At 41.2% G+C, this 21,311-nt stretch overlaps 1 protein-coding gene across 1 annotated transcript in view; it reads left to right on the forward strand.

The window, feature by feature from the left end:
- PIK3C3 (phosphatidylinositol 3-kinase catalytic subunit type 3) overlaps window positions 1-21,311 on the forward strand; it is a 136,648-nt gene that overhangs the window by 36,767 nt on the left and 78,570 nt on the right. Inside the window, exons 8-13 of the mRNA XM_065406376.1 lie at window positions 2,923-3,027; window positions 3,599-3,691; window positions 10,374-10,559; window positions 12,105-12,259; window positions 14,170-14,260; window positions 17,442-17,509. Of these exons, the coding sequence (XP_065262448.1) occupies window positions 2,923-3,027; window positions 3,599-3,691; window positions 10,374-10,559; window positions 12,105-12,259; window positions 14,170-14,260; window positions 17,442-17,509 (698 nt within the window). The remainder of the gene's footprint in view (window positions 1-2,922; window positions 3,028-3,598; window positions 3,692-10,373; window positions 10,560-12,104; window positions 12,260-14,169; window positions 14,261-17,441; window positions 17,510-21,311) is intronic.

The following is a 21,311-nucleotide window of genomic DNA, read 5'->3' on the forward strand; positions in this document are numbered from 1 at the left end:
GAACCCTAGGTCTTCTCATAAATGGAAAGTATCATAGGAGTAGCCGTGTTAGTCTGAATCCACAAAAACAACGAGGAGTCCAGTGGCACCTTAAGGACTAACCGATTTATTTGGGCATAAGCTTTCATGGGTAAAAAAACCCACTTCTTTAGATGCAGCTGAAGAAGTGGGTTTTTTTTACTCACGAAAGCTTATGCCCAAATAAATCGGTTAGTCTTTAAGGTGCTACCGGACTCCTGGTTGTTCCTAAATGGAAAAAGTCTCTTCTCCCCCGTCACAAAAGATTCCATTCAGTGGTGCAAGTCTCAACTCTATAAAAGGAAGAACTTTCCTTCCAGAAGAGAGGTTTTTAATCATAAATGGCACAGCCTCCTTCAACATCCCTCTCAGAATGTAGGTTTTTGGTTGACTGTGTCAAGACTGATGGTGTCCACAACATATGTGACTCTGTATGCCAGGCTCAGAATGAGGCATCTTCAGCACTGGATCCTAAAGAACTTCAATCCCATTATGGACTGTATGCTAAAAGTACTCACTGTTCCGAGGAAAGTGTATCTTCCTCTAACGTGTTGGTTGAAACCACGGAATGTCCTCAAGGGAATTTTGTTCAACCCAGCTCCTTCTTCGTTGTTCATAATTACAGATTCCACAAAGATAGTGTAGGGAGGGAGGGGGACAACTTTGCAATATGTTTATTCGAGGTCTTTGGACCTACAAAGAATCCCATTTACATATAAATGTACTGGCACTGAGGTCAATCCAAAGCGTTTCTTTCACAGGTGCGGAATGACATAATTCAAGTGGCCATGGGCAATGTGTTGGCAGTGTATTATTTGAACGAACAAGGAGGCGCTCGGTTTTCTCAACTATGCAAAAAGGCAATAACACTTTTAGATTGATATATCCAGTAAAATATATACCCAATTGCCCAACACAGTGTGATTGCAGATCAACTGAGCAAAGATTTGTTGCAGATGCACAAATGGTCTCTAAAGAATTCTGTTATCCAGGATGTTTTCAGCCTTTGGGGATTTCTGGTCATAGGTATCTTTGCGACAAGATTCAATTCAAAATCTGGTCCCACCATGGAATTTGAATTTAGTTTTCACTCAACTCGTGGCTCACCCATTTGAACCTCTAGTGAGCTGCTCTTTGTTTGTCTCTCAGTGAGGACAGCTTTTATAATAGCTGTTACTTTCTGGTAGAAGACTAAGTGAACTGCATGCATTGATGGCAGACCCCTTATACCAGTTTTTATAAAGACAAAGTGGTTCTTAGACTGGCTCCTAAATTCCTTCCTAAGGTGATTTTGGAGTTTTGTGTAAATCAAACTATCAGTCTACCAATATTCTTTCCAAAGCCTCATTTAGGTAAAGGGAAGGCTAGATTACATTCATTAGCTGCTAAGAGAGCACTAGCATATTACCTGGATAGAATATATTCCCCTTATTGATACATGCAAAGCTGCTGCTTGAAGGTTGGTTCACGCTTTTGCAAAACATTATGCATTGGATCTGACATCCAGGGCTGATACTCCATTTGGTAGAGCGGTACTCCAGTCTTTAACTACAACTTCTCACCCCTCTATCCAATTTACTGTACTGCTTCCACATATGAGTGGAAATATGCAGAGGACACGCGGAGAAGTGAAGTTAGGCTACTTATAACCGGAGTTCTTCGAGATGAACTCTGCATGTTCGTGCTCCCGGCATATCTTCCCCATTCCTGCGGAGTCCAAATTTCAATATCTTGGTGTTCTGCTTTAGCAGTGGAAGGGACTGAGGTAGCAACTGCTGTCATAACCCTTTTATACCCACAACCTCAGAACATGATAGAGCGAGGGGCTGGGGGTTGGCACATGGGCACCCTGATAGAACCTTCTGGGAGTCGTGCCTATCATCCTGCTACACTGGTTGGCATAAGTCCCATGAATGTGAATATGCAGAATCCAACTTGACAAAGTCCAGTTACAAGTAACCAACCTTCATTTATTGGGGGGGGGGGAGTTACACTATTAACACTTCTGTGGTAAGGAAAGGGGAGGCAATTTGGAGACAGGTGAGAAAGGAGGGTGATTGTTACCTTAGTAAAGGAGATAAGTAGGTGGAGATATAAGGCAAGAGGGAGCAGAGGAGGGGGAAAATATTGAAACTAAGGAGAGGCAAGTTAAATATTGCCCCAGGTACTTTGCTTATGTGAAATCCCTTTCTTACTCCACTTCCTTCTGTTGTCCTGGTTGTATTTATTGCCTAAATACAGTTCTAGAAAACAATTCCATTATTTTGAATGCCAGTTCAGCTGGGTGGGTATTAGCAACTTCAGGAGCCCTCGTGTAGATGGGGCTTCTACTGTTGACACCATTGTCAGCACCATGCCATCTAACACTGCTGTCAGGTAGTCCAATTGACACAGTGCTGAAAATGGTGTTGGCAGCTGAAATCCTGTTCACACTGTTGCTTCTACTGTTGCTATTATGGCTTCAACTGAACCAGTATTAACAATAAACTCTGGAGGAAAAAACATCTAATATACGCAGAGCCTTTAGACTGTAAAGAATGGTGTTTGGCCATAAAGTGTTTAGCATCTTTAGTGCCTTAGCATCTTTAGTGCCTTAGTGCTGTGTAAATAACTTTCACTTTGAACAAATGCCTTGATGACAGCCTTTCACCCAAAGGTGAGAAATAGTTATAAAACTGCATTTTAAGTCTAAAGTGATGGTATTGTTTGTGGAATAAGACCGCTCACTGTGGAAAGTGCATGCAGTGAATCCAGAAGACAGAGTAGTTTTTAGATATGAATACTTAAGCATGTAATACATTATTCAGGATGTTGGTGAGTCTCTGCTAGACAGTTGCATTTCAAGACGATTTTCAGTGGAGTTAAATATTTATAACCGCTGACTTTTATTTTGTGTATTTTTAGGAGAATTTAGTAGAGAGCAAACATCACAAACTTGCTCGAAGTTTAAGAAGTGGGCCCTCTGATCATGATCTCAAGCCTAATGCAGCTACTCGAGATCAGCTTAATGTAAGTTTGTAACTTTCATTTGAGTCTTTGGTGTCTGTAAGTATACAGATTCAGTTTTGCTAAATGACTTTATTCAATGTCTGTCGCCAAGTTTGAAGGGAATACAGTAGATGATATGTGATTTCTCGTTAATGTGAAATTATGTGTTGTCAATAAGAGAACTCACTTGGAGGTTGGTAGTTGTCTGGCCCAGCTCATGAACGGCCAAAGTCATTCCCATCTGGTTACTTTGAGATGAGTTAGCCTTACTACACTCCTGAGTGCAAAGGAATCCACATCACAAATACTAATTGGCATTTTTGGCAGTCTCAGCGGCAGGGCCAAGGACTGATAGGTCTATGAATACCCTGACCTCTATGGGTGGTTCATCTAAGATCAGGGTTGACGAGCATCACTTGTGTAGTATGGGGAAATTGTCAATTCTGTTCTGCTTGTGGATAGACAAAGGTCTTCATTCTACTATGTGGTCAGTATGGCACGTGAGACACACACTAAATTCTCTCAACTTCTTTAAAAGATCAATATGTATAATTTTTATTACAAATTATTCTCTGGAAATTTTTTTTTATAGATCATAGTGAGTTATCCACCAACAAAGCAACTGACATATGAGGAACAGGATCTAGTTTGGAAGTTCAGATACTATCTTACTAATCAAGAAAAGGTAAGGTTAAATGTATTAAATATATACTGATCACTGTACATTATTATTGAGTAATTTATCTTTCTGTTTCATTAGTGTGACTGCCTTTTTAAGTGTCTGCCTCTTCAGAGTTGTGAATCTCTGAGCTGACAAAGTATATTTAGTCGAGATATTTTTCACAATGGAACAGCTATGCTGGTAAAGACTAGTGACCCTATTTTTAAAATCCTATTGGCAAATACAAAATCTCTAGTGAGTTCCTTTAAAATGCTCTTCTGCCAAGCCTGCCAGGATTAATCCACCAAAGACAATTGGTGTTAACTTCTGCAAATATAGTACAAATCACAAGCTGCATGCCTTCTAGATAATAGGCTAGGTTACAGGAAAGTGAATTAGAACTAGATGGTCAAATAATGCCAAAAAATAAAAATAAAAAGTGTATTGTTCAGTGATTATTTAATGAATAGTATTGCATTAGCTCTAACTGGTACCTTTCTGTTTTGCCTTGCGTGAGGCCCCAGAAAATTGTAGCTGGACTATGTTAAAACAGGTAACAGATTAAAATGATGAGTTATTTTAGTGGTAGGTATTCAGCTATAAACCAGGCTGAAGCCGTAGTCTTAACTTGTTTATATTTTTGGGTGACCTCTAGCAAAGGATCTAAATTCCTGATTCAGCAAAGCATTTAAGTATGTGCTTTGCTGAACTCTCTTCTCCCCATTCAACTCCATACATTGAGTAATCCTTAACACCTTGTTGCCAGTGCTTTGAGTCTGGCCAGTATTCTGTTAAAGACTCCTGACGTGAAAAGATTGTTTCAAAAGAAAAATAAATAAATAGCAGAGTTGTCCTTGGGTTGCCAAATCTCTATAAAAAGAACAGGAGTACTTGTGGCACCTTAGAGACTAACGAATTTATTTGAGCATAAGCTTTCGTGGGCTACAGCCTACTTCATCGGATGCATAGAATGGAACACACAGAAAGAAGATATTTATACATACAGAGAACATGAAAAGGCGGGAGTAGCCATACCAACTGTATGCTCAAATAAATTTGTTAGTCTCTAAGGTGCCACAAGTACTCCTGTTCTTTTTGCAGATACAGACTAACACGGCTGCTACTCTGAAACAAATCTCTATAGCTGCCTTGCTGGTTGCTGCCACCCGACACCATCATTTTTCCTTGGGAGCGGGCATTTTGTATAATAGAAGAGACAGTTGATTGAGTCAACATTGTCTCATTGAAGTATTTCCCACAGGCCTATGGGGAAGAGGTGTCCCAGAGATCATGGGATTACTTCTGGAGAAGCTTGCGTGTGGTGGCTTGGGGGGAAACTGATACTTCGGAGGTGACACTGCAAACTGCTTGTGTACTGTTATCAAGAACTACCAGAACGAAGTTCCCTCTTTGTGCCTATAGAGGAGCGGACTCCTGCTGGTTGTCTCCGGGAATTAGCTCTTCCAGCATCCTGGAGCGCCCCCTGCAGGCCGGTGGTCCACCTGTCCTCTGGCCCCCGTGTCCCTCCTGGACCCCGGTGCCCTTTTATCTGGGGTGCTGCCCCCTGGCAGTACACCCCTCAGTACTAGGGTCTTCCCTCCCCGGGGAACCCCCACCCACTATCCCTACCTCGCCTCAGAATAAGGCCACTGCCAGTCACCAACTAGCCCCCGCTCCCTGGGGCAGACTGCAGTATAAGCCACTCATCACAGGAAAGGTTGGGTTTGGACCTGCTGCCTTGGCCTACCCCTGGGCTGCCCTCTGCAACCCCCAGTACCCCTTAGCCTCCTACTAGGCCGCAGCCTGGGGCTTTCCAGGCTGGAGCTCCCCAGCTCCTCAGCCTGTCCCCAGCCCTGCTCCACTCAGGTTACGCTGTTTCTAGCTCGCTGCAGAGAAAGGCTGCCTGGCCTCTGGCTCACAGCCTTTTTATATAGGGCCAGCTGAGGCCTGACTGGGGTTGGCCCAGCTGCTTCCCAATCAGCCCAGCTTAACAGCTCCCAGCCACAACTTTCCCCCAGGGCTGTTTTAAGCCCTTCAGGGCAGGAGCGGGGTAACCACCCCGTTACAGTGCCTTAAGCAAAGGGTACAATCTAGCACTCAATGTGATCTGGAACATAGGGATATTAAGTGGCTGAAAAAGAACATTCTAAGTAGGGCTGTTAAGCAAATAAAAAAAAATTATAATGATTAATCGTGCAATTAAAAAAATTAATTGCATGATTAATCGTGCTGTTAAACAATAGAATACCAATTTAAATATTTTGGGATGTTTTCTACATTTTCAAATATATTGATTTCAATTACAATGCAGAATACGAAGTGTACAGTGCTCACTTTATATTTATTTTTGATTACAAATATTAGCACTGTAAAAAACAAAAGAAATAGTATTTTTCAATTCACCTAATACAAGTACTCTAGTGCAATCTCTTTATCATGAAAGTTGAACTTACAAATGTAGAATTATGTTCAAAAGTAAAACAATGTAGAACTTTAGAGCCTACAGGTCCACTCAGTTGTACTTCTTGTTCAGCCAGTCGCTCAGACAAACAAGTTTGTTTACATTTGCAGGCGATAATGCTGCCTGCTGCTTCTTTACAATGTCACTTGAAAGTGAGAACAGGCATTTACATGGCATTGTTGTAGCCGGGGTCGCAAGATATTTTCATGCCAGATGTGCTAAAGATTGATATGTCCCTTCATGCTTCTACTACCATTCCAGAGGACATGTGTCCATGCTGATGATGGGTTCTGCTCGATAATGACCCAAAGCAGTGCGGACCAATGCATGCTCATATTCATCATCTGAGTCAGATGCCACCAACAGACGGTTGAATTTCTTATTTGGTGGTTTGGGTTCTGTTGTTTCTGCATCAGAGTGTTGCTCTTTTAAGACTTCTGAAAGCATGCTCCGCATCTCGTCCCTCTCAGATTTTGGAAGGCACTTCAGATTCTTAAACCTTGGGTTTAGTGCTGTAGCTATCTTTAGAAATCTGATATTGGAATCTTCTTTGTGTTTTGTCAAATCTGCTCTGAAAGTGTTCTTAAATCAAACAACATATGCTGGGTCGTCATCCGAGACTACCATAACACAAAATATATGGCAGAATGCGGGTAAAACCAAAGAGCAGGAGACATACAATTCTTCTCCTCAGAGTTCAGTCACACAATTAACACATTTTTTTTTAACAAGCATCACTAGCATGGAAGCATGTCCTCTGGAATGGTGGCCAAAGCATGAAGAGGCATATGAATGTTTAGCATATCTGGAACTCCACATGGACTCCTCCTGAGGGTCGAAATGACAGTCTGGACCTATACATAGAATGCTTCCGCCGACGTGCACAGGCAGAAATTGTGGAAAAACAACATTGCTTGCCTCATAACCTAAGTCGTGCAGAACACAATGCCATCCACAGCCTCAGAAACCACCCTGACATTATCATCAAAGAGGCTGATAAAGGAGGTGCTGTTGTCATCATGAACAGGTCTGACTACCAGAAGGAGGCTGCCAGACAACTCTCCAATACCAAATTCTACAGGCCACTTTCCTCAGATCCCACTGAGGAATACACTAAGAAACTGCACCATCTACTCAGGACACTCCCTACACTAACACAGGAACAAATCAACATACCCTTAGAGCCCCGACCGGGGTTATTCTATCTACTGCCCAAGATCCACAAACCTGGAAATCCTGGACGCCCCATCATCTCGGCCATTGGCACTCTCACTGAAGGACTGTCTGGATATGTGGACTCCCTACTCAGACCCTACGCCACCAGCACTCCCAGCTATCTCCGTGACACCACAGATTTCCTGAGAAAACTACAGTGCATTGGTGACCTCCCAGAAAACACCATCCTAGCCACCATGGATGTAGAGGCTCTCTACACCAACATCCCACACACAGATGGAATACAAGCTGTCAGGAACAGTATCCCTGATGATGACACAGCACAACTTATTGCTGAGCTCTGTGACTTTATCCTCACGCACAATTAATTCAAATTTGGTGACAATATATACCTCCAGACCAGTGGCACCGCTATGGGCACCCGCATGGCCCCACAATATGCCAACATTTTTATGGCCGACCTGGAACAACGCTTCCTCAGCTCTCGTCCACTCACGCCCCTTCTCTACCTACGCTACATTGATGACATCTTCATCATCTGGACCCATGGGAAGGAGACCCTGGAAGAATTCCACCATGATTTCAACAGCTTCCACCCCACCATCAACCTCAGCCTGGACCAATCTACACGGGAGGTCCACTTCCTAGACACCACCGTACAAATAAGCGATGGCCACGTTAACACCACCCTATACCGAAAACCCACCGACCACTACGCCTACCTTCATGCCTCCAGCTTCCACCCCGGACACACCACACGATCCATCGTCTACAGCCAAGCACTGAGGTACAATCGCATCTGCTCCAACTACGATACCCACACAAGGAAATAAAGAAACAAATCAACAGAGCCAGATGTGTACCCAGAAGCCTCCTGCTACAAGACAGGCCCAAAAAAGAAACCAACAGAACTCCACTGGCCATCACCTACAGTCCTCAGCTTAAACCTCTCCAACGCATCATCAGTGATCTACAACCCATCCTGGACAATGATCCCTCACTTTCACAGACCTTGGAAGGCAGGCCAGTCCTCGCCCACAGACAACCCGCCAACCTTAAGCATATTCTCACCAGCAACCACGCACCGCACCATAACAACTCTAACTCAGGAACCAACCCATGCAACAAACCTCGATGCCAACTCTGCCCACATATCTACACCAGCAACACCATCACAGGACCTAACCAGATCAGCTACAACATCACCGGCTCATTCACCTGCACGTCCACCAATGTTATATATGCCATCATGTGCCAGCAATGCCCCTCTGCTATGTACATTGGCCAAACTGGACAGTCACTACGCAAGAGGATAAATGGACACAAGTCCGATATCAGGAATGGCAATATACAAAAACCTGTAGGAGAACACTTCAACCTCCCTGGCCACACAATAGCAGATGTAAAGGTAGCCATCTTACAGCAAAAAAACTTCAGGACCAGACTCCAAAGAGAAACTGCTGAGCTCCAGTTCATTTGCAAATTTGCCACCATCAGATCAGGATTAAACAAAGACTGTGAATGGCTATCCAACTACAGAAGCAGTTTCTCCTCCCTTGGTGTTCACACCTCAACTGCTAGCAGAGCACCTCACCCTCCCTGATTGAACTAACCTCGTTATCTCCATACTGATTTATACCTGCCTCTGGAGATTTCCATTACTTGCATCTGAAGAAGTGAGGTTCTTACCCACGAAAGCTTATGCTCCCAATACTTCTGTTAGTCTTAAAGGTGCCACAGGACCCTCTGTTGCTTTTTACAGATTCAGACTAACACGGCTACCCCTCTGATACTTAACATATCTGGCGCGTAATTACCTTGCAGTGCCGGCTACAAAAGTGCCATGCGAACGCCTGTTCTCACTTTCAGGTGAAATTGTAAATAAGAAGCGGGCAGCTTTATCTCCCGTAAATGTAAACAAACTTGTTCTGAGTGATTGGCTGAACAAGTAGTAGGACTGAGTGTTACGGAGTGCAGTTATATAACAAAAAAAATATACATTTGTATGTTGCACTTTCACGATAGAGTGCACTACAAGTACTGCACTCTATCGTGAAAGTGCAATTTACAGTACTTGTATGACGTGGACTGAAAAATACTATTTCTTTTGTTTGTCATTTTTACAATGCAGATATTTGTAATCAAAAGTAATATAAAGTGAGCACTGTACACTTTGTATTCTGTGTTGCAATTGAAATCAATATATTTGAAAATGTAGAAAAACATCCAAAAATATTTAATAAGTTTCAATTGGTATTCTATTGTTTAACAGTGAAATTAAAACTGCGATTAAGCACGATTAATTTTTTTCAGTTAATCACGCGAGTTAGCTGCGATTAATCAACAGCCCTAATTCTTAGTATTCTAGGTAACAGGCTGATTTTTTAAAAAAGCGAACAATTTTTTTTTTTATTCAAGTTGTGGTATCAAGCAGAAAGATAGGTTTATTTAACACAACAATAAGTTCTGTAAAACCTTGTAAAGACCCTTTTCCCCTGATATTCTCCCCCATGATTGATGCACATTGTAAGGGTTTATTTTCCCCTTTGGTGTGCTTGTAAACCCCATAGTCTCTAGTGATGATTAAGTGCGTTAATTGGGAGGAGAATAAATTGTGAATTTGAGATTGCTGCTACAGAAGATGTCATTCTCTTGCACTGTAGCACTTTAATCTAACATCAGAGGGCCCTACAAAAATTGAAGAATTAATCTTCACAACATCCCCACAAGGTAGGTGAGAATTATCCCCCATTTTATAGATGTGGGGGCAATAATGCATAATGAGATTAAGTGCCTTGGTCAATATCATGCAGCAAGTCAGTAGCATAACTGGGAATAGAACACAGATCTGATTCACACTGGTATATGGTCACACAAGTTTAGTTGCCCAGAATATTGCCATTCACTTCAATTGGATTCCCCCAGTTTATGCTCATATAATTGCAGTAAGAATCTGTCCCTATGTCTTGTCTTGACTTAAACTAAAATATGTAACTCTTTAAATATTCCAGTTCATTGATTTCTGTAATTGCTTAGGAATAGTCAGTTTTTCTAATCTTCTTTGTTTAGGCTTTGACAAAGTTCTTGAAATGTGTCAACTGGGACCTACCCCAGGAGGCAAAGCAGGCACTGGAGCTACTGGGGAAATGGAAGCCAATGGATGTAGAAGATTCTCTGGAACTGTTATCATCTCATTTCACCAATCCAACAGTACGGCGGTATGCTGTTGCCAGGTTGCAACAGGCAGATGATGAGGTATTAAAGGACTGTATTGTTCCGTGTGTGTACTTTACTTTCACCTATGAGAAAATCAAAGGACCTAATGTAGTACATGGAGAAATGTAGTTTCGTTTCCATAATGTTTGCTACTACCTGAATATTTATTACCTTTTATAGGAAGGTATCAGAGGGGTAGCCGTGTTAGTCTGAATCTGTAAAAAGCAACAGAGGGTCCTGTGGCACCTTTAGGTGCCACAGGACCCTCTGTTGCTTTTTATAGGAAGGTAATTATGAAAGATAATAAAAGGTTGACTGTGAAGCTGTTCAATGTAAGTTTCCATTTTTAGAGAGAATAAAACTTCTAGCTTTATTAAGCAAAACTTCTCACAATGCAAATCAATACTCTGTATTAGATGTCTTCAGCCATGCAGACTGAAACCATCATACTTTCTCCCCACAACCCAAGAGATCAGTTTTGATGCTAACCTGTTCACTTAAAAATTAACTGCTCCATTGTTGAATAGTATACCAGATACTTCTAGCAATCTATTTTGTAAATAGCAGGTATGTCCTGACATTGCATTCCTTTGAGGAAGAAGGTGCAGAAAGATATTCTGTTAGCTAGAAATGAGATAAAACATTTGAGATAGAGGGGGATTTCGTTTTGAAAACCCATGTAAAAACACTCATTAAGTGGTGGAAACTTAATGGAATCTAACCTTTTATCTAAGTTTTAATATGCATATTACATCTGCCTCCTGTTTTTATGATAGGGAATTTTATGCACTCATGATTGTGCCTTCTGGATACATAACACATTTTCTTAAAAGCAGCCCATAAAACTGATCAGCTCACAATAGGGAACACTAATTGCCCCCTAGTTAGCACCCCACCCACAGTAAGACTGACTCCCTCAGTAATACCCCCGTTAATATTCTTGACCAAAAAGACATTCCTTGCACCATGCATTGGAGATCACTAAACAGGTTCTGGTAGACCATCAGAGGGGGGAAATTCCTCAGGTAATAATTAATTAAAAACCCTGTCTTAAGAATTCAAATCTAGGGACTGTTATATTGCTTTGTTGGTTTTTTAGCTTTTATGATGATGCATAAGGGAAGAGGCAGCATTAGCTAGCCAAGTCCCAGGCTCTGTCCAACTTTTATAGATGGAAGTCAAACACATTAAAGTGAATAGTTTAATCAATTTTCATTAAATACCAACATGGCTACATTAAACGGATAGTGGAAGTTGATTACAATAAGGTATGAGGAAGACTAACATTAGCCACTCTAAAACAGAAATATACACCCTGAGATGTGTATTTAAATTGCTATTATGGCTTTTTAATAATGAAAACAGTGCAAGAAATAGAAACCGCCTGTGTGCCAAGTTATATTCATGACTACTCTTTCTACCCTCCACTAGCCATTACTCAGTTCCTGCTTCCATTTCTTTACTGATCACTAAACCCTGATTTAGGCTTGTGAATAAATGGTGTAATTCTCAAAAGTGCTGAGCATCCAACAGCTCATCTCTCAGTGTATCTATTTTTTTCCCTCTGTGTTATCTCTTTCCAAGGATTTGTTGATGTACCTGTTGCAGTTGGTCCAGGCCTTGAAATATGAAAATTTTGATGACATAAAGAATGGATTAGAGCCAAATAAGAGGGACAGTCAGGGTTCAATGTCCGAGAGTATGGCAGCATCAGGAACAAATGCTGCAGAAATAGACAGGTAAGGGGCTTTTGCTTTGAGAAGGGAAGACACAAGGAATATTGGCATCAGAAGTAAAATACTGATTCTCTCTTGCAGGCATGCTCCAGTTTTGTCACTGGCATATACTAAGTTTATATTGCAAGGTTGCTACTCTTGCTTTATTTATGAGACCTTCATGATGCTTCCAGTCACTACCATGTTGAAGACTTAAAGCTCTGAGGCTGCTATGGGGTCTCTTTGGTTGAAAGTCTCATAGTGCCATTCCTGAGACATTAAAGTAATTGTTGGGTTCTTTGACTTTAAATACATCTAGCTAGTAATTGAACTGGGTGAGAATTTTTGGTAGAAAGTTTTTTTTGGAAATAGGTTGGGTTTGCTTAAAATATGTATGTGTCTGGCTAGCAAGAACCCAGTCATCTGAGGGTATCTAGCACAAAACTTTGTGTTGTGATGATACTTGGTCTAAAAATGTAAGTTTGCAAAGGTCCTGGATACTTATTTTTTATGAAAACAGAAATAGAAGGCAAGGAAGTACTGAGGCCTCTGAATGCCTGTTCCCTGCAATACAGGAAAATTACTGTGTGATTATTCATCACATATGATATTTTCTCAGTCCTTCACAGAAGGACAGCCTCCGTTGCCCGGGATCCCTACCTATTTGCCCTAGAGGAAAAGCCTTTCTTTAAATATATCATCCACCAAGATTTTCACTCCTGCGTTTCAACTCCTTAGTATGAGACACACAGAAACTCCCTAAGCTCCTGAAGTACTTTAGTCCTTAGAGCAGTAGTATTGGGTGGAGCATGAGGTAGTCCCATTGCCGGCAGTCATGCACAAACCTCTAAGTTTAAATCCTGCACATTAAATCTTCCAATTGGTTTCATCTTGACTGTAGTTGTCAAAGCAGGTCCCCACAGGTGTGCTTGTCCAGTTGCTGCTCCAATCCTTATATCTGAACTGATATAAAGCATTGTCAAGTATCCCTCTCGGTGTCCCTGCCCTTCCAGCCAGATTCAAGTTGTTAAATGCTTAAGCCCAATTCTCTTGGAGTTATATTTTCAAAAGCACCAAAGGAACTTAAGTGCCCAAGTCACTTTTGAAAATGGGACTTAAGCTCCTAAGTGTTAGATGACTTAGATGTTTTTGAAAACTTTATGGCACTTAGTGTCTGTGCTTAAGGTGCCTTGTAGTCATTTCAATACTGACTTGTCACTTAAGCATTCAAATTAGGTGATTCTTTTTGATATCCTACTCTTGAGAGGGTGTTTTCAGAGCCCCAAAGGAGGAAGGAAGGCAGACCACTTCCCTGGCTTCAAATAATCTGTGTGGCAGAGCAGTGTCACTGAAAAGCTAAAATCTACTGCCTCAGACTAAAACCAGGTGCAGACTAAAATCAGATTTGCCTGCAAATCACAATTCACTGGGAATGTGAAGAATGCATCTCACCTCTTCTAGTGAGATTGCCATGAATCTGATTTGAGGCCAGCCCAGTAGTGCTTTGAAAGGAAGTCCCTCAAAGCAAAAACTGAGCTGATCAAGACTCCATGTTGATGATGTGGCCTGCTCTGGAGAAGAAACATTGCTTCTCCTAATAGGCATAGTGAGAGCGCTTCACCACTGAAGCATCGTACACCATCTTCCTTGAAACAGGCTCTGATCATTCACGTGCTTGAAGTTTTCATGCTTAATTTTTTTTACAACCACATGATAACTAAGTTTAGATTTTCTGGAGGAATTAATGTTGCCACTATTGTTAGCTGTCGAGCCTATTTGGCTAATTGGGAAACCTATAACAATGGAGTACCATCTAGTTAATATCCATTGCAAATGGAATGTACACCATGGTGTTTTTGTTTTTTTGTTTTTTACTGTTAGTGTGATCCCAAATCCTAATTGTAAAACACATGCTTTATTTCTTTACTTTACAGTTCCCAGATCATAGCGAGTCCCCTTCCTCCTGTATCCTCCCCACCTCCTACTTCTAAAACAAAGGAGTCTGCAGAGAGTGAAAACCTTGAAGTAAGTAAAACATGTTAGAGTTACTAACTAAGAAGTATCTAACATAACTGAATGGGTATTTGTTTTATATTGGTCTTTATCCCATAGAATTTGACTAATAAGCTAAATATAACAAGTTCACTAAACTTGTTATGATGTTTGACTCTTCCTGAAAGTACATTGTTACATAGTCCAAAAGACAAGACTTTAGTTTTTACTCTTGCCCTGGGAATATAAATGTGTTAAGAAGAAATGTTCAAATGAACTAAATATAAAGATTACTTTATTAAGAAAATACTGATGGTTTTTCTTAATGTTTATATCTAAGTTATTTATGAACACAGTCACACTAACAGGAATAGGTTAATGTTGCATTATGTATTTTTCTGTTAAACACAAAGATCAGTACCTTTTGGTAAAGATAAAAATGAATGTAGAGAAACATAGTGAGCATATAATATTACATTCAAGGTAACTTGAATGTGCCTACATATATTCTAATTAGTGTGTATATAATTATTTTATACAAATCTCAACTATTTTTATCTATATAGCACACACATCAAAAACTGTGCATTCCTGGACAAGATCCTCAACTGGTATAAATGGTCTAACTCCATTGATTTCAATGTTACTATCCTAATTTATACCACTGGAAGATTTGGCCTTTCTCTTTCTAGTAGATGTTGGATAAAGATGGGGAGATGAACTGATGACTGCACTGAAGCCAGTATAACTGTCTGGTGTATTATCGGTCTGAGAGCGCTCACCTTGCTACACTCAGTCTGTGCAGTTTACTTCCTGGGGTTTAATTCTAGTCCAGGGGTCGGCAACCTTTCAGAAATGGTGTGCCGAGTCTTCATTTATTCACTCTAATTTAAGGTTTCGCGTGCCAGTAATACATTTTAATGTTTTTAGAAGGTCTCTTTCTATAAGTCTATAATATATAACTAAACTATTGCTATATGTAAAGTAAATAAGGTTTTTAAAAATGTTTAAGAAGCTTCATTTAAAATTAAATTAAAATGCAGAGGCCCCGGACTGGTGGCCAGGACCAGGGCAGTGAGAGTGCCACTGAAACTCAGCTCGCGTGCCGCCTTCGGCACGTGTGCCTTAGGTTGCCTACCCCGGTCTAGTCACAAAATAAATCCCAAATGAAGCAAGACAAAATTTAGCCCAAGCCTTTTCTTGGGGTTGGCTGCTGCCATAGTTCATCTGAGGGCTACTCAGCCCTCACTTTCGGTCCTCTCTAACAAGCTGCTCTCGCTTTAGAATCATAGAATATCAGGGTTGGAAGGGACCTGAGGAGGTCTTCTAGTCCAACCCCCCTGCTCAAAGCAGGACCAATCCCCAGACAGATTTTTGCCCCAGATCCCTAAATGGGTTTAGCAGGCCAATGCTCAAACCACTGAGCTATCCCTCCCCTCCTTCTGCATCCAGGTGGGTAATCAGCTACCTTCCAACAGTGAGTCACCAGACACCACTTAGGTGGTGATCATGCTAGAAAATGTGAATAAAGATATGATATTTAGATACCTACTATCCGATTCTTGCCTTTGCCAGACTAAGGCTGGAGATGTGCAAAATTACACATGTAAAATGTATAATTGAAGAATATGATGTGCTTTTGTCTTTTGAGGTATTGGTAGACTTAATGAATGTTAGTGGACATTTAACTTCTGTATAACATTACTTAATGTGATTTTTAAAAAAATAAGTCAATTTCCTATTTAATTTTTAATTTGGGATAGATCACACTTAGCTTTTTGACCAAACAAACAAATAGGCTTCTCCAAAGGCTACTTTCTGTGACTCTTCAGGAACAGTTTTCTCTGTAGCTTCATGTCTGTCTACAGTCCTCATGCTTCTGTAGTTTCTGTATAGTAGAATGGTATGTTACCAGTTACAGTAGAACCTCACAGTTACGGACACCTTGGGAATGGAGGTTGTTCGTAACTCTGATATGTTCATAAGTCTGAACAAAGCACAGTTCAGGCTCCAGCTCCAGAAGGCTAGGCTCTAGTACAGGGGTGGGCAAACTATGGCCCGGGGGCCGCATCTGGCCCTTCAGATGTTTTAATCCAGCCCTCGAGCTCCTGCCGGGGAATGGGGTCCGGGGCTTGTCCCGCACCACGTGTGCCATGGTTCCGCGTGGCTCCCGGAAGCAGCGGCATGTCCCCCCTCCGGCTCCTACACATAGGGGCAGACAGGGAGCTCCGCACGCTGCCCACATCCCAAGCACCGCCCCTGCAGCTTCCATTGCCCAGCAACCACGGCCAATGGGAGTTGCAGGGGCGGCGCCTGAGGACGGGGCAGCACGCAGAGCTACCTGGCTGTGCACCCCAATCTCCTGCCCCAGCCCTGATTCCACCCACACCCCCAGCCGGAGCCCTCACCCCCTCCCACACCACAACCCCCAATTTCGTGAGCATTCATGGCCCACCATACAATTTCCATACCCAGATGTGGCCCTTGGGCTAAAAAGTTTGCCCAACCCTGCTCTAGCAGAAGCTCCCTCCTCAGCCCTGGCAGCTTCCTTGCAGGCAGCTTCTTTCCCTGGGTTGGACTGAATTTTCCAGTTCATCCCCCTCCTGGCTGGGGCAGGAGCGGGTGAAAACAGCCCCTCCCCATCCTGGCCGGGGGAGCGGTGAAAGTGGTGCCGAACCCAGTGCTGCTCCTGCTCTGCTGGCTCCATCTGCCTTGGGCTGGCAGCGCCAGTGTCTTCACCTTCTAGCTGTAAGTGGCTGCCCCATGGGTGGGAATCATAGAATACCAGGGTTGGAAGGGACCTTAGGAGGTCATCTAGTCCAACCCCCTGCTCAAAGCAGGACCAATCCCCAGACAGATTTTTACCCCAGTTCCCTAAATGGCCCTCTCAAGGATTGAACTCACAACCTTGGGTTTAGCAGGCCAATGCTCAAACCACTGAGCTATCCCTCCCCCCAACATGGGAATGGGGACAGGCAGCCCAGATGTGACTACCTCTAAGATGCAATACAGACACAGTAGAGTACTTCGTTTTGTTTGTTTGTTTGTTTGTCTGTTTTTGGGGGGAGGTCTCTGCTGCTGCCTGATTGGTTATTTCCAGTTTCACATGGTGTCCAGTTGACCGGTCAGTCTGTAACTCTGGTGTTTGTAGCTTTGAGGTTCTACTGTATAACTTTTTTTTTTTTTTTTTTTTACTCTTTTTAATCTATTCTAGCAAGACCTTTGCACTTTTTTGATATCCCGAGCCTGCAAGAATTCCACACTGGCTAACTACTTATACTGGTATGTCAAAACTTACTTTGTATTATTTGTATTAGGGTCCCTAAATTTGAGATCAGGGTCCAATTGTACAAGGTGCTATACAGACACAGAATAAAAGATAGTCCTTGCCCTGAGGAACTTAATATCTCAATTGGAGATGCAATAATGGGTTTAAATAAACAAAAGGAAGGATGAGGATTACACAGTACGCAGTTACATAGGGTAACTAGTATAAAGACGGCAGTCACTAGCTTATAGAATAACGTGTATGGATATGTCTCTAGATAAAGTGAGAGCATTATATTTGCATTAATGCAGTGATCAAAATAACATTTTAAATTCTCACTTTATGGTCTACAAGTGTCATTCAATTGGAATAAAAAAAAAGTAATTCAGTTTTGGATTATGATTTTTTCGTTTTCATAGCAATCTGTCTATAGCACTCAGTTCGTGCCCTGTATTATAGCACTTAATAAAATGCATAATTGGCATAAGGCACTGTAAACCTGTTGTGCTAAACTAAGACTTCCTTTATTAGCTATCGTGGATGAGTACCATATGAATATCTAAATAAGGTAGTGCTGCAAATAACTTTCCTCCCCCCCCCGCCCCCCCATGAATGACCTATAGTTGTGACACCTTGTCCAGATGATTGGAGTTTTGCACTTAAATCACTGCACTAAAAATGTACCCCTGTTTTTATAATTCTGTATGTCATTGATTGAAAATGGTTATCAGAAGTATGCTGTAACTAATACTAATATGCTATGAATCATAATAGTTGGAAATGAAAGGGGTGAATTAAAATACATTGTCCAAAATGGTGTGCCAAAAATTTGACTTACAACTGGAAGCACTGTCAGAATAAGTCCATCCTCGCAAAATATATCCTTGTCTTCCCTCTCACATACAATATTTAAATTTAAAAATATTAATCAAACAGAAACATGATTTACTACAACACATGGTGAACATGCCAGCATACACTTTTTCTTTGTCATAGCCTAGAATGTTTGTTTTAAACTAAAAATATAATGGGCTCCTTTTCTGAAGGTAAGGAACTACAAGTGTGATTACTGGGAATAGACGTTAAATATTTGGTCCGGTCAAACATTCTTATTTATTTAAGTAGAAATAACTTAGTCTAGCTTCGCTCACTTAAATGTGTGGTTCATTTCACAGTCATTACTGAAGCTTTTGTGTTTTGCCAATTACATAAAACCCCAAACCTTTTCATACATGCAAGATTGTGTGTGGTTTGTATCACTAGAGAGTACCAAGTACATTACATTCTGAAACTTGGAACAAACTTTCTTCTTCCTAACTCATTCAGTCAACAAACTGTCAAGCTCTCTCAAAACACTCTTGCCTTCTGACCGCAAAATCAGCTAATTTATTCTTTCTTTTCTTTTCAGACATCTCAATTTCTCAGTGACAAAATCCAAATGTCACAGCTACAGTTTGATCTGGCATAGCCATAAATCCTTTTGGCTGCTGATCAATTACATTTTTCAGCTAACCAGACGCAGCATGAGCTTAAAACAATCAATAGAAAAATTCAGTAATCCTTGAAATTCAGGCATCGCATTCATATTACTGTGATGCTAGAGTCATTCCTGTACTTTTTCACTTTTGTGCATAGATGACTAAAACTATTTCTTGTGTATACATCATCTACTGAGGCATATGATATCAGGCCTTTGGGCCTGACTCTCAAGAAGTTAGAGAGATACCATGTAGTACTTTCCTTTGCAAAGAAAGATGAGATAAAGACACATTTTAATGAATTTCTTTGCATTTTTCCTTTTTCCCTTCGCTTGTTGAGTACATAAGCTTTGAAAATACACACGAGAAGCTGTCGGACTTCATTTCCTCTGTAGTAAGATCTAAATTTGTAGCCTTAAAAAAGGCGGCTATCCTACTAGCAATCACTGCTGCAAGAGTAAGAGAGCTTTGGAAATGGCTTCTGGTTAGCTATAGGATTTATCAAGAGTATAGCCCTTGTGAAACACAGGTATTTATCTGGATACTGAATGTATTTCAAATTTTGTTATCAATTTGTAAATTAGTTTAGAAAGATGTATAGCACACAAGCTTGATGGAAAATTCGCTTGATGTAGTGAGCTCTTGAATCAATTTGAAGAGACAGCCCACGACAGCAGATTATCTAATGGATTGTGCAGTTTCCTGCAGTTGATTTTCTACATCGAGAAGAGAACATTTTGATTAGTTCTTCTATGGCTACCAAATTTAGATATTAATCCCTATCTACTGAAAACATGCTCTTCAATCTAGAAATGTAGCTAGGTCATACAATCCTCTGCACATTGTCCTTCATATCCGTGTGCACCTTTCACATAGTTTTGTCTTGGGAGTGGAATTGCAGCTCCATCTTTGAATTGGCTCATCTTGTCACCTCCTTTCCTCCTTTCATCTCCCATGCTGTTAAATGAATTTTTTTCTCTTTGGGATGCCTGACACAGTGCTTAATTTGTGCCAGGGCTTGCCAAGGTTGAGCCCTGACACCGCTAGGCTTGGTAGTTCATAGCCCTGGCAACCTCTGGGCTTGCTGTATCAGTTATGAAGGGTAAAAAATAATCGCTTGAACCCCGGCACCTCTTTCATTACAAATTAAGCACTGACTTGACATTAGTTGTCTCAGCATATAACCAGTTTCAGTGATCTAAAATAGAAACAAAGTATATGTTGCATAAGGTAGGTAGAAACATAATTGTTAAGCAGAGCTTACAATCAGCTAGACTTAATATTAGGACAAGTGTAGTTAGCTCTGCTCTCAGATTTATTCATTTGGTTTAATTTGTAATCAACATTCTTATCAGCACTCATCAAACTTGCTATGGGCTCTCACAGTATTGAAAAACCCAGTTATCCAATCAGTAACAAAAATATTCTGCCCATGCACCTCAAAACACTTACTGATGTCGGAGGTGGTGTTCCATTGAGCCTGTATAGTGCCTAACATGTTGGAGTTCCAGTCCTGGGGCACCACCATAAAGTAATCAGAAAGGTAACTGTCTCAGCGTGGGTGGAATTAGTCCATAACATCTGTGAAGACTGATTAGGTTCACTACATTTGTACAGTCACTTGACTTAATCCAAAGCAAGCATTAGAAAATGTAAGTAGCCCCGCCTAGAATACGCACAGTTCTATATATTGTGCTATACTATATCTCAGAGGATAGAAGGGTGATAATTGACAAACTGCCTGTTTTGGTTGGCATTACTTTATCGTGCATAAGTGAAATTACATTTCTATGCTGCATATGAAATAACCCATAAGGGCAATCAGAGTAAGAACCACACATAATTTACCAAAATAAGGCATCAAATCAAAAATGATTGTAAAATACTGTTCTCTTCTTTGGCTGAGGCCTCTAGTCTGGTAGTCCTTTTAAAAATGAACAGTAACTTATTTGCAAAGCCATGCTCTGGGATCACTCAAGTATTCTTCCACCCCAATTGCTAATGGAACATGCAGTGACAATGCATTGGGCAGGGGAGGCAGGAATGGGGGTTCAGGAAGTTGTTTGAATTGCCATTTTGTAGCACTGAGATTAGGAATGGATAATAGAGCAGTGAGAATGGTAGAACGCTCCTGTAAATGAGTGGTAGGACAAATTATTAGTGTAGATGGATATGCAATGGGGCAGAGGTGTGTGTCTGGGATACCCGTCCGTACCTGCTCCGTTTGAGTGCTACCACTCTTATGTCTTAAGTGAAAGTAAATCTCAAGTGTTTCAAGTAGTCCATATATCAGTGGAAAGACCCAGGGTGTCTGTCCCTGATACTACTACCTGAAGGT

This window comes from Emys orbicularis, chromosome 6 (assembly GCF_028017835.1).
Source record: "Emys orbicularis isolate rEmyOrb1 chromosome 6, rEmyOrb1.hap1, whole genome shotgun sequence".
Taxonomy (NCBI): domain Eukaryota; kingdom Metazoa; phylum Chordata; order Testudines; family Emydidae; genus Emys; species Emys orbicularis.